The following is a 14,552-nucleotide window of genomic DNA, read 5'->3' as shown; positions in this document are numbered from 1 at the left end:
CTTGCGCAATATCGACGGGAGAGCGTAAGGTTTCGTTACCGACCTTAAATGGTGAAACTTTGAGACGTGAAGGACGTTTTAGAAGCTTCAGTGCTCTCCAAAATGTCTTGCTGTCAACATCTGCAGCATCATTCAGATCTTGGTGAAGACTTCGTAGGTGTTCGTTATAGGCTGCGCATTGAGTATTCTTGAATATACGTTTCGCTAGTTTATATTCCCTGGTAAGAGGGATGATCGGGTCCACGTGGTTTACCTTCAGACATCCACTCTCTTCGTCGCGCACGAGCAGTCTTGTGGGCAGATTTCACGTTGATGTTCCAGTAAGGCTTCAACTGTGGGTTGTATCTTGACATAGGGATACACGAATATGCACAAGCGATCAATGCGTCGGTAATAAGCGTGTGGAACCTGTCAATATTCGCTGGTTCGTTGATTTCGAAATCTTGAAAAGACCGTAGGGTGCTGTTAACAGCGAGCTGATACCGGATCAACTGATCTGTAGAACATTTACTCCAAAGAGGGTGTGAGGTAGGGGTTGGAAGTGCAGATCGTTGGATCAAAGGAGATTTGATAACACATTCCAGAACTGCATGATCAGAGGCGATATCGGCATCGGCAGAGGAAAAGACTCTGCATGATTGAATACAGTCGAGCATCGTGTCTGTCACAAGAATATAATCAATGGTAGTTTCAAGAGGTAGATACGTATAGGGAAGGCCACTACACAAACCCGATTTGTTAATCGGTATAAGGTTGTTGGATGAGATGAATTCGCGAAGTAGGCTTTGCTTACGACGCGCCGAGTAAGAAACAGGTAAGGTGTCATATTGTGCGTTGAGGTCGCCAATCACAGTCACATCTCCAAGCTCAGAGTAAAAACGGACGACATCACTAAGAGTTTCGACCGCTTCGACATATTGGTTAACGTTCGAGTCGCTGGGCATATAAACACCAAACAAATAAAGAGGCGTGGAATTACCTCGATGTATATTTAATCCAAAAATGTGATTAGACCGGTTGATACCATTTCCCTCCACGGTGTTACAAAGATTTTTGTTTACTAAAAATATCAGGCCACCGGACCCACAACAGATAGTTTCATAGTTCGCGTCCGTGGAACTCGGATATGTGTCAAAATGTTCGTGGATACTATTTGGAAAATCAGCACATTGCTGCGAGAGGCGTAGTTCACAGAGGAAAGCTATGTCGTATGAGTTCGCTGACAGTATGTTGTTTATACAAAAGGATGATGAGATGATCCCTCTGACATTCCAAGTGAGAATAGATAGTGACATGATAATCCAAAGACTTACCGAACACGAGTAAATGTTAATAATATTGCTGGTCATAGCTTTCTTTAAAAGAGTTCACTGGATTCGACGATACTTTGTCACGCCATAACTTGTTACGGATCCATCTCCTACATTTGATCTCCCTTGGCCAAAAGTCATCGCTTTCAAGCACACACGCTTGATCCTTCGGTACGGAAACTTTTGCAGAAAGCAAGCCGTTTCGCGAGTTGAAAATGTTAATTCGCGATACCGAGACACCAGCTGATGTTAGGTATTTTTTAATACCTGTTTCAGTGGAAGATTCGCCGATGTTACCAATGTAAAACTGGACAGATTTGGCTCTACGGGCTCCCACAAAAATGTCACTAGTTGTCGAATTATCCAAATCCTGTGAGGAAACTGTTGGCCGGGCTTCTCGGCTAACGACCCTAACGGGGATTTTATTTACAGCGTCGGCATAGTCAAGAGGAGGGGAAACTTTGTTTTGTTTTCCCTTGGATTCTATAGTCGACATGTTACGACATGACTGCCTGCAATCAGTATCAGGACATGAGGATCCACTAATGTTGTTAACTTCGTCGTCGGAAGGAACGGGATGAGCGGCATATGTACTCGATAGTTCATTGCGCGTATCGTCTGCCGTAGGAGAGGGCTCACGTATGTGTGACTGGCCATGTTCAACAATAGCATGAGTACGCGTGTCGGTGTGGCTATTGTTAGGTGTTCGCGACCCACTACAGGTAGTATTTACCTGTCCGTCGGTAGGTACAGAGGCACCAACAGGGGAGTTGCTCAGGTGTTTTGAAAAGTTCCTTTGATTTTTCTTAAGATCTACAACAACTGACGAAAGAGAATTCACTTTTGATGAACGTTTTTCTACATCCTTACAGAGATGATCGCGATCATAACCGTTTCCAGATGATGGCGCGGACGATAAAGCCTTTAGACTAGAGCTAAACTTAGTTAGTTTCGAGCGCGACTCCTCGGTATGACCCTCTAATTTAGTCTTGAGCTGTTTGTTATTTTGCTCAAGTTCGATTATCTTACGTGCAGATTCTTTTTCACGTTTAAGACAAAGTTTTAATTCCTTTTCAAGGGAAGAGACCCTTTCAACTAAGCTGTGGACAGTGCTTGTCAGCTCCGTAACACTATGGTCGACTAGCACTGTGTCGGGCGTACAAGTAACAGAGTCAAGTTTCGAACGTTGACGCGTAAAAATGGTACCGATATCAGCTTTGTCGCCCTGGAGAAATTGATACAGTGTGTAGCAGTCTCTGGCGTACTTAACGGCACTCGATCCCCCTTTTGAAGTACTTTTCCTAACTACAAGGTCTCCTTCAGGGCACCCCTCTATGGTCCTCGCTCTATTCAATAGAGTCGTTCTATACCATGTTATGGAATCGACTGAATTATGAGTCAGTTTCAATAATGTACGAACATATGGATCTTTGGCTAGATTAAAGAGTTCACAATCCAAACTTTGAATGAACGCCTGGTCGGGGATACATGAGAGAGGCGGGGAACCATTTAGCAAACTATCATGCACTGTAATGTCATGTTCAGTATCACACACATGCATACCGCTATATACATCCGGATCATAACAATCGTTAAAATCATCAGACCCCTGGGAAATCATGTCAAAATTTTGATCATTTGCCTCACCAAAGTCCTGTAGCGGAACATTTTGAAGCTCAGCATACTCCTTAGGGTTAGTATCTTCACTTGTAGGCGATTTACCTGGAGACGGTGTGTGGACACCATCGGACGTATCCGCCATCTTGATTTTTTTTTTTTTATTATTTTTTTTTTTGATGATAATACGAATAAGATAGCGGTTTGATATCGCCACATCCAGAGACCTATATATGCCTACTATCGGTCTGATATATCTGAACCGAGAGGCAAATGTTCTTCTGATACTCGGTCTAAAGGAAGTCGTATACTCGACTGTAGTGTCAGGTTCTATGTTCTTATGGGCGTTGTTGGTTCGATAACAGCATTTCTAATTAAAAGTTCTTCACGTCGCTTTGATTGTAAACATAATATTATATTCATATATTATTCACTTTGTACAGCGTCGTCGGGTACCCACGGTTGAGTGCACTACGATACGCTACACGTATCACTCGTGGGTCAGCTTAGTGAAAAAGTATCGTTTCAATGACGTCAGTCTATGAATAGAAACCAATCAACATAACCCTTTCAGAATAAGAAATCTCCAGTTTAGAGAGGAAGTAATTGAAAAAAAAAATAATACATGTAGCAATATGGCTGCGCAAACATATATTGAGGAACTCATCCTTCATGTATCTTGATTTAAACGAATATAACCAAGTACGGCATTGCTTGTGGTATGTTCAGAACAGTCCATGTGTGCGTAGCATGTAATTTTGGACTTGTGGGTCTTTTGTCTGACACTTTATGGGTTGTAACCTAAAAGTTGATACATTATTTTTTTAATTTTAAGATAAATTTTGAGTTCCGTTAAAAGAAATTGTGAAAATATGTTGAGCTAGTACGAATTCAAGGAAAGTGAACGGATCAGCCGATTGAATTATATATACTCTTTAACTACATGTTGTACGTTGTAATAAATATAGATACACATTCTGACAAACTCGACAGTATAGGTTGTACCACTTGTGTTCCTCCATTTGACATTAAATACATGTGTGCGATATGGATTTTATAAGCAGCCCCTTTTTTTACGTGGTATGAATGAATTTAAAATAATTTCCAGGAAATTGACAATAGTTATACTAAAGAACTATCTGAATGACCTGCTGGTTTTTATTAGTGAGGCTAGTTCCGGTGTCGTCCATATACTGGGGTATGTTGACTCGAGGCCTCGTTATTCAATTGTCGATAAAGGAAACACTTATATACACTCATGTAATATTATCCAGGTTAACGTCGGTTAAGTGTGTTATATTACAGTTTCTTAATGTTAGACATGTAGTGTTTATATAAGTCATATGTTTATATATCTATATAAGGTTGAATTTGCTATTGAGTTGGATGTTGAGACAAATTGAATGAACTCCGAATCGGGTCATGTCAAGATGGGGTCAACGCAAATGGAAATTTCACATTAGTGTCGGCCCCCACTCCAATTTATTTTATTTTTTTCCCACCATATGTAGATACACGAAAAAAAACCGTAATCGAATTTAAAATGATTAATCATTATATCAACCGGTAGTCGTAGTGGACCTCCTTGCATACACCAAGTTGAGTGAAGGGGGTACCCTAACGAAATAGTTAATAATTTTCACAAGCAAATGTAGATTTAAAAGTCAATTATAACAGTTTACAGTGTATCAATTCACTGTTAATTTGACACCAAATGTGTCATATTGACATACATGAGGTAAACAAAGTGATAAATTAAATTAGAAAAACATGCAAAAGTTTCATAAACTTTAAAATGTATTCAGTATTGTCAACTTGAATTAGTAAATATGTTACTTTCAAAAGAATCAATTTGAGGAAATTTTAAAAGCGCTGGTGTTGAGCGTGTGAGATTGACGGTAGTGTGACCAGATGGTGTTGAGCGTGATTTTGACGGTAGGGTGACTGGAGGGTGTTGAACGTGAATTTGACGGTAGTGTGACTGGATGGTGTTGAACGTGAGTTTGATGACGGTAGTGTGACTGGGTGGTGTTGAGCGTGATTTTGACGGTATGGTGACTGGGTGGTGTTGAACGTGAGTTTGACGGTAGGGTGACTGGGTGGTGTTGAACGTGAGTTTGACTGTAGTGTGACTGGGTGGTATTGAGCGCGAGTTTGACGGTAGTGTGACTGGATGGTGTTGAACGTGAGTTTGACGGTAGTGTGACTGGATGGTGTTGGACGTGAGTTTGACGGTAGGGTGACCAGATGGCCTTGAGCGCGAGTTTGATGATAGGGCTGGCGGATACTTTTGTGTGGTAGTATGAGAACCTTTAGATCAGTACATAAAGAAAATAAAACAAAACCGTTAATATTGCATTTTTTAAATAAAGTCAACGAATAATAAAAGTTAACATACCGTTTTCCACAGACTTAACATAAAATAAGAATGATGTTGGTTTTCCTGTTTAATACGACTGCAAATTGTAATCTAATCCGAAGATCAGAAATCTTCGGATTAATTTTAATCAATCAGGTGAAATCTGGTCACCATTTACAAACTCATAAGATTGATTTAGAGTACGCTGTCATGACGTCAAGGTTGGCCCTAGTTATGTCTAATGCTACGTTTCCTTCGTGTAATCATACATGGACACAACAGTCGTTTCGCTTTTGATCTAAATCTGCTGTCGAATAATCCGTATATGAATGGGTTCGTCACGTGATTGAGGAGATACATGCGGTACAGGAAGTAGCACAGCTGTATCTGTGAGTTAGACAGTGAGCTCCAGAAGTCAGGATCCAGCGACTCCAATAACATTAGGACCACGCGCGGGATGTATGACACGAAAAAAATCAGAGTGATCGTCATAAACATGTACGTACAGCGATGAACCCGAAAATGGTTGTAAACCCGCTCTCGCTGTAGTTTTTCACGAATATTGTCAATATTTTCACGTAAAACATCAAATGAACGTCTTTTGATTCGTTTTTCTTCTTTCTCGTCTTTGGTATTTTCTTGTTTACTATTTTGATCATTAATCTCACAATCGCCTATCGATTGATCATCCATATCCGGTTCCGGAAATGGTATTTGGGACTCTAGATCCGTTTCCGTCGGTGTTGGAACACTATTCGAACTCTGACCTTCTGTCGAAGGTGATGCTGTAGAATAATCCTTTCGCATCGTCACTCTGTCCTCATCATCGTCACATGACATAGAAGTATTCGACTTGTCGGAATATTTAATTTTAACGTGTGTTTTTGTGTTCTTGTGTGCTGATTTTCTGTGACGGAGGAATTGATGATATATTACCCGAGCTATGAGGCCGTATAGGACAGCCATTGTAACAATACCAAAGACAGCGGTACCGAACAGAATGACGTTATAGATGAGGAGACCCTGAACGAGGTATGGATTGTCGTCCCGCTTCCCACACCGTATTCCCGTCATGTTGGCCAGTGTATAGGAATGAATCTCGCCATAAAACAGGACGGTCGGGCTTGACACTAGACACGCACTCACAACTGTTACTATCAGGGCTATTTTCTTCCACATAGAAGTCATCTGTGCTTCAAAAGGTCTGCACACTTTAAGAAACCGCTGTAAGCCAATCACAAGCAGCAACAGGCTTGAAGAGATGGATGTTGCCTCGCTGAGAAACCACAAGGTTTTACATAGCGTATCGCCATAGTATATGATAGGTAAAATGTTTAAAGACATGGCGAAGCTGTCTCCTATAGTGCAAGCCAGCACGTCGAAGCATGCGAGGAATGGTATGAAGAATCGATTATCACGCTTGGTCTTGAGCTTGAAAGAGTAAACATATATGACGAGGAGGTTACCAAACAACCCCGCCAAGAGATAAATGGCGAGGATCACATCGTTTGGGATGAGGAGACGAGCCAGATACGTGTTTAAATCCTCTAGTGTATCCTGGTTGTCAACAGGTCCAGCAAACACTGGTGGAGAAAGGGTGGCCATACCCAAAAACAAGTTGATTATGTATATCCCATTAAGTTGAATATGTTAATCAAGTCACATCATAACTTAATGTAAACCCCAGACCACGTCTTCCGACAAAGTCACTGGGAATCACCGGAAGTACATCTCCGGCCACGACCATTCACCCGCTCTATACATATAAATATATCGGCTACACACAGTACACAGCTTTTAACATCATGTATATGATGACATCCAGACATCGTCAATTTATATCATGGGCATATACTTCATACCACAGGGACCTGAGAATGTGGTAGTCTGTGTGTAACTAGACTTTCCCTAGTGTGTATAGCACATTTATTTTAACTTTTTTGTATGGTAGGGTGTGGGGCGGGCGGGGGATTAAAACAATAACTAGGTAACAATGACACCCCTCGGTATGGTTCATATAATTATAGCATATTTTCAGAAGGATTTTTACCTAACTTTTTTTTATTAGTTTTGTCAAATGACTAATTCTTAATAGATAATAAAACTGTACAAAATATTTGTATGACATCCGGCCTAACCATAATAAAGGCTTCCCTGTCAGTTTACGTCACCCTCGATTCTCAGTTCATGTAATAATTTATACGAGATACGTCGACTACTGACGGACATACCTGCAATAAAGGGTTTTAAAGGTGAAGGCCGACGAGGACATTGTGTTTAATGATCTCGATTGGAATACATTTCTTATCCAATACGGAGAGATGCAGTACCATTGATTGCGACAGTGGTGTGATTTGTCTGATGACTTGTCATTGAAGCAGAAAAGCTGGTCTTATTGTCATTGTATTTTTAAAGTAATTTTTTTTTAAATCCTGTGTCATTTTAATAAGTTGTAAAGTGGTAATTTTTACAAGGTATTGTAAAAGATGAAAACAAGACAAAACACACTCTCTATATAAAATAAAAGACGTCTTTAATTGTCGTTAGGGTGCCCAGATGTAGTGGTAGGTTAGGTAAACTAGTCCCATCAATAACACCGACAGTAACATGTTCTTCCAGTTCTCCTTCCGTAGCTTCTTCAGTTCACCCTCTGCAAAATATGTGATAAACGTCATTTCCTGTTTATAAACTACCACCCTTACGAACGGCCCATTCCTAGACCAAACAATCTAACCACCAATGCCACTTCCTACACAACCAAACAAAGCTTTGTAAAAGAGAGAAAAAGAGACGGAAAATACAGTAACTTTTAGGATTTCTGTGATGGTGGTATATCAGAGAGAGAAACATAAAAATGGATTAAAACGCAAAATACGAAAGGGTGGTGCAAATTTGGATACAGACGTTTACAATGGGAGTCATCACATGTCACGTGTCATTGTCTATTTGACTAACTATGCCTTGTCATTGTCAAGTCGACTCACTATGACTAGATATTGTCTATTTGGCTCATCATGACTTGTCATGGTCCATTTGACTCATTATGACTTGATATTGTCTATTTGACTCACTATGACTTGATATTGTCTATTTGACTCACTATGACTTGTCATGGTCCATTTGACTCTGTATGACTTTATACTGTCTATTTGACTCACTATGACTTGATATTGTCTATTTGACTCACTATGACTTGATATTGTCTATTTGACTCATTGTGATTTATCATTGTTGTTTCGCCCGTTTTCAGTATAATGTGACCGGGTGGGGTGTCCTGCTGGGAGTCTTCTGCAGTTTGCTTCAGTGAGGTAGCACTATAAATCGGCAAACGTTCCGGCCTATCACAACGAGACTTAACACAAACATATCGCAGCCTCCCAAAACACACATACGCACTCACCACACGCATGCATGTCGCATGCACACACGGCAGTCCTTAAATGACCTTGGCTGTTAATAGGACGTTAAACAAAATAAACCAAACCAAACCAAACTATTTGACTCGGTATGACTTGATATTGACTATTAGGCTCACTATGACTTGTCATTGTCTATTTTACTCACTATGACTTGTCATTGTCTTTTTGACTCACTGTGACTTGTCATTGTCTATTTGACTCACTATGACTTGTTATTGTCTATTTGACTCACTGTGACTCGTCACTGTCTATTTGACTCAGTATGCCTTGTCATTGTCTATTTGACTCAGTATGACTTGTCAGTCTATTTGACTCACTGTGACTTGCCATTGTCTATTTGACTCAGTATGCCTTGTCATTGTCTATTTGACTCACTGTGGCTTGTCACTGTCTATTTGACTCACTGTGACTTGCTATTGTCTATTTGACTCACTGTGACTTGCCATTGTCTATTTGACTCACTGTGGCTTGTCACTGTCTATTTGACTCACTGTGACTTGTCACTGTCTATTTGACTCAGTATGACTTGCCATGGTCTATTTGACTCACTGTGACTTGTCACTGTCTATTTGACTCAGTATGACTTGTCAGTCTATTTGACTCACTGTGACTTGTCATTGTCTATTTGACTCAGTATGCCTTGTCATCGTCTATTTGACTCACTGTGACTTGTCGCTGTCTATTTGACTCAGTATGACTTGCCATTGTCTATTTGACTCACTGTGACTTGTCACTGTCTATTTGACTCACTGTGACTCGTCACTGTCTATTTGACTCAGTATGACTTGTCATTGTCTATTTGACTCACTGTGACTTGTCATTGTCTATTTGACTCGTATGACTTGTCATTGTCTATTTGACTCACTGTGACTTGTCATTGTCTATTTGACTCAGTATGACTTGTCATTGTCTATTTGACTCACTGTGACTTGTCATTGTCCATTTGACTCAGTATGACTTGTCACTGTCTATTTGACTCACTGTGACTTGTCATTGTCTATTTGACTCACTATGACTTGTCATTGTCTATTTGACTCTGTATGACTTTTTACTATCTGTTGGACTCACTATGATTTGATATTATTTCTTTTTACTTACTGTGATTTGTCAGAGTCTTTCTGACTCGCTTTGCTTCTTCTTTTAGATCATTTCTAAAACAAAAAAAGTTTGAGCAATAATCCAATATCCTAATACAAGCAACACTTATATAATTATCATGTCTTAAAATCATGGTACTCAACAGTGTATAAAATATATGTAACTTTGTGTTTCCTCTTAATAATTTTTTTTATTGATTTGTTCAACTAACAAAATATGACAACCCTTTTTCTTTTTTTGATCAATCCCAAAATTAAATATTAACAGCTACACAGGGACAAAAAGGCAAATTTCATGTTTAGGTTAACATGATATATGAAATTTGGGAAAAATATACATAAACCATTCAAGATAGTGTCAAGAAACTTCACCTTTCAAACTCCAAGATGGCTGTCTGTCAGCCATTTGATTTTCTGGTTTCAGTCTCAAAATTGAATATGCACAACAAGGGATCGGGACCAAGGTAAACATATATTATGGCATTTTAGAGATTCTCCAAGTATTTCTTAATGATAGTGACAACAAACTTGCATCATTCCAAATCTAAGATGGCAGCCTGTCAGCCAGTTTTCCCCAATTAGTTTCATAATGAACACACTGTACTAGAACCTCAGGGCAAAATTAACACGGATTTGAACTTTCAAATGTCAAAAACCAAGAGGAACAACTTTCTGACATTTCGTTTTTTTCCATCAGTTTTAAAATTGAATTTAACAAGCAAAATAAGGACCAAGATTATCCACAAAATACTTGAAATACTTCTTGAGAAATAGTGATAACTAACTTCACCTTTAAACAAGAGATCCCAGAGGGATCTTGGCGCCCACCATTGAATGATCTTTATAGGTTCTATGTCAGATTGATCTTCTCTCTATTTTTCCCTTCCTTTTACTAATCTGTGCAAATTGAGATATCCCTCCAGTACTTTTCAAACAAGGGAATCCTAGCTATATAAGAAATTTGAGATTTAACGATAATGGCTGTTTGTTTGCCAGGTTGTTTTCAGGACAGACTGGTCCAAAAATGCAATACAAGGGACCAAGGGGAACCTACATATGAAATTTGAGAAAGATCCCTTCAGTACTTTGAGAAATAGAGATAACAAACTTAATTGTCAAATCCAAGATGGCGGTCTGTCTGCCATATTGTTTTCCAATTGATCTCAAAATGCAATAAGCATAATGAGGCACCAAGGGGAACCTCCATATGAAATTTGAGAAAGATCCCTTCAGTACTTTCTCAGAAATAGCGATAACAAACTTCAGTTGTCAAAATCCAAGATGGCTGCCTATCGGCCATGTTGTTTTCAGATTGGTCTCAAAACGCAATATGCATAACTAGGCACCAAGGGAAACTTACATATGAATTTGAGAAAGATCCCCTTAAATACTTTCTCAGAAATAGTGATAACAAACTTCAATTGTCAAATCCAAGATGGCTGCCTGTCGGCCATGTTGTTTTCCGATTGGTCTCAAAACGCAATATGCATAAAGAGGCACCAAGGGGAACATACATATGAAATTTGAGAAAGATCCCTTCAGTACTTTCTGAGAAATAGCGATAACAATCTTCAATTGTCAAAATCCAAGATGGCTGCCTGTCGGCCATGTTATTTTCAGATTGGTCTCAAAATGCAATATGCATAACCAGGCACCGAGGGGAACCTACATATGAAATTTGAGAAAGATCCCTTCAGTACTTTCTGAGAATAGCGATAACAAACTTCAATTGTCAAATCCAAGATGGCTGCCTGTCGGCCATTTTTTTTCCCTATTGGTCTCAAAACGCAATATGCATAACTAGGCACCAAGGGGAAAGATCCCTTCAGTACTTTCTGAGAAATAGCGATAACAAACTTCAATTGTCAAAATCCAAGATGGCTGCCTGTCGGCCATGTTGTTTTCCGATTGGTCTCAAAACGCAATATGCATAACTAGGCACCAAGGGGAACCTTCATATGAAATTTGAGAAAGATCCCTTCAGTACTTTCTGAGAAATAGCGATAACAAGAATTGTTTACGGACGGAGGGACGGACGGAGGGACGGACGGACGGACGACGGACCACGGACGCAGGGCGATTTGAATAGCCCACCATCTGATGATGGTGGGCTAAAAATCCAAGATACCTGCATATCACCTAGTTTGTTTTTTCTGATCAATCTCAAAACTGAATAAAAACTTTAAGATTTCTCCAGTGCATCAATAATAAATTAAGCACCTACTTCAGGGCTAAACAGTGATCAGATGCAGAGACATGAAATGCATATATTAACATATAGAACCTATTTGCATCATTACCAAGGCCCACTCAGGTTGATCAAACAAATACTCCAATACTATAATGCAACTGAGAATTTTCCAGTCAAAAGGATAGTTATAGGTTATAGATTATGAAATTTTCTCAGTATGGAAACCATGTACCTAGCCTGAGTTCCCTCTGGCCCCGACACCATGGATGTCTGGTGTAGCGGCCTTACACAAGAGATGGTGTCAGGGCCAGATTGTTTGTTTGTTTGTTTGTTTTTGTTTAACGTCCTATTAACAGCCAGGGTCATTTAAGGACGTGCCAGGTTTGGAGGGGGAGGAAAGCCGGAGTGGCCGGAGAAAAACCACTGGCCTACGGTAAGTACCTGGCAACTGCCCCACGTAGGTTTCGAACTCGCAACCCAGAGGTGGAGGGCTAGTGATAAAGTGTCGGGACACCTTAACCACTCGGCCACCGCGGCCCCTGTCAGGGCCAGAGGAAACTCGGGCTATTATGTACCCTACATACCCCAGGGTTGGTCAAGGCCTTGCATGCTCACAAAAACCCAGGGATGAGTCAGTCTTTTTTTTTTTTTTCACCATATACGTCGACTTACCTATCTGGGTCGGTCATGTCATCATCGAGGCGTAGAGAACGCTCAATCACATCCAAGCGTTTTTCACATCCCTCAATCTCAGTCTCTACTGCTGCAATCTGTCACATGATTCAAGATGTTTTGTATCATAATACATAAATTAGTAACATCATTTATACCTCTGGGATTAACAAATCACAGACAAAACTTTTTATGATGTTGTATATGATGTCATCTGACTATAATCATTGAGTACGTATTAGCTGCAATCATGATTGTAATGCACTGAACTATTATTAATTTATTAATGCATAGATAACCATATATAAAAAAAAGACTAAATAGTTTCCCCAAATGCATGTACATGCTACAGGCATCAGTATTAATCAGGCCAAAGGGGAATAACTCCATTAGTCAAGAAGCGCTTATTTCTCGATTCATAATTATGCAAATAAGGTTATTATCATCTTTTACTACTGAATCGTGATCCACGGGCAAGCAAAACTCTTGGACCATTGTAAATAATTCATCCAATAGTTCACTGTATTAACAATTACATATTTACTTTTACATGAGGTGATTGTCCCCAAATCGTTCCAATATCTTCAGTTTGATTGGAAAGTCATTATTATATCGCAATATATACACAACTTTCTTTTCAGCACACACATTCACCATAAATTTATAAATATATAACGGCTCACAGCAATTGTATGCCCACTAGGCTTAAGCTAACATTACCTGTTTAGGATGTTTTTGGTATCACTATATCAGTTGTACGTTTTACATAACTTTAACGTTCGATGCTATTTGGTGCTGGGAACCAGAGGGAACTCAGGCTATTCAACAGGCATCCTGAAAAGTTCTCTAAGGTTATCAATGTACTCACCTGTGTCGCAACGGTTGTCATTTTGTTGGCGATGTGAAACAAATCTTAACCGGGATTTTGGACACGTTGTCTTTATTTACATCCAAGTTGAAATAATGCTTGCTTTGAGCCTTCCATCAAAACGTTGTCGAGACCTAGATGAATGACTATCACACCAGAGGAGTGCATACTATAGAATAACATATACTGAGTACATTGTACTACATATTTCCAGAGACATTCTTTCTTTCTTTGATATAAGCGACAGACAATAGCTGTTTGTGTAGTAAGTGTTGCATATATAAGATAAACGGGCTAAAAAGTGCTTGTTAAGGGAACTATCCCATTTGCAGTTTTCTGTAATGTAATGTTATTGTGTCTTGTTGAATAAAATAATGTTTAAACTAAGGGAAGGAAGTTCCATTGCGTTGGAAGCGTATTAGTCTCACATAGAAATATACATATCGTGATTGTGAAAATATTTTATCTGGCGACACCACTTAATTATCTGGCGGCCGCCACTTAAATATACGGTGGCTGATTGAGGACACCCAAACATTAAAGTTATAACGACCTAGTATCTCGTTGTGATAACTATTATATCTGGCGGTTCCATATCTTATCTGCTACGGTTATCTGTGGATTGCATTGTAGCCTAATTGCAGTGAATTGTTCATAGAAGGATGGAAAAATGGACTAGGACGGGAACACGATAGACCTGTCACGACGGTCGTATATAAACGTCTTAATATAGATAGTTGGTGTATAACTAGACATAATGCGTACATATCATACATAATAAATTCAACACTTGTATGCGTAATTTTATTATTATCATTATTATTCATTATCGATTACCACAATCACGCAGCGTGGAAATTGTAACATATAAAAAAAAAAAAAATGTCGCCACACAACTAGCAGCTTTCTATTAAGCGGTTAAATATGTATTCTGCTACGGCAATCTTCTGATTGGGTATATCATAGAAGGAAGGACAGAAAAAAGACAGGCAAATGGACTGAAGGACGGGAATACAATA

The 14,552-nt window shown here is 39.4% G+C and overlaps 2 protein-coding genes across 2 annotated transcripts; both read right to left on the bottom strand.

Moving 5' to 3' along the window:
- Positions 1-4,347: 4,347 nt before the first annotated feature.
- LOC117323921 (alpha-2Da adrenergic receptor-like) lies at positions 4,348-7,025 on the bottom strand. The gene has a single exon (XM_033879453.1). The coding sequence runs from the start codon at positions 6,889-6,891 to the stop codon at positions 5,515-5,517; it is 1,377 nt and encodes a 458-aa protein (XP_033735344.1). The 5' UTR covers positions 6,892-7,025; the 3' UTR covers positions 4,348-5,514.
- Positions 7,026-7,796: 771 nt separating this feature from the next.
- LOC117322845 (coiled-coil domain-containing protein 167-like) lies at positions 7,797-13,665 on the bottom strand. Its single transcript, XM_033877787.1, has 4 exons — positions 13,534-13,665; positions 12,666-12,763; positions 9,804-9,856; positions 7,797-7,936 (listed from the first exon to the last, which is right to left on the bottom strand). Exons 1-4 carry the CDS (start codon positions 13,552-13,554, stop codon positions 7,830-7,832), a joined length of 279 nt encoding a protein of 92 aa, XP_033733678.1. The 5' UTR covers positions 13,555-13,665; the 3' UTR covers positions 7,797-7,829.
- Positions 13,666-14,552: the final 887 nt, after the last annotated feature.

Source organism: Pecten maximus, chromosome 3 (genome assembly GCF_902652985.1).
Source record: "Pecten maximus chromosome 3, xPecMax1.1, whole genome shotgun sequence".
In the NCBI taxonomy this organism is placed as follows: Eukaryota; Metazoa; Mollusca; class Bivalvia; order Pectinida; family Pectinidae; genus Pecten; species Pecten maximus.
The sequence above is the reverse complement of the archived record's forward strand: the minus strand, read 5'-3'. Positions and strand labels throughout refer to the sequence as shown.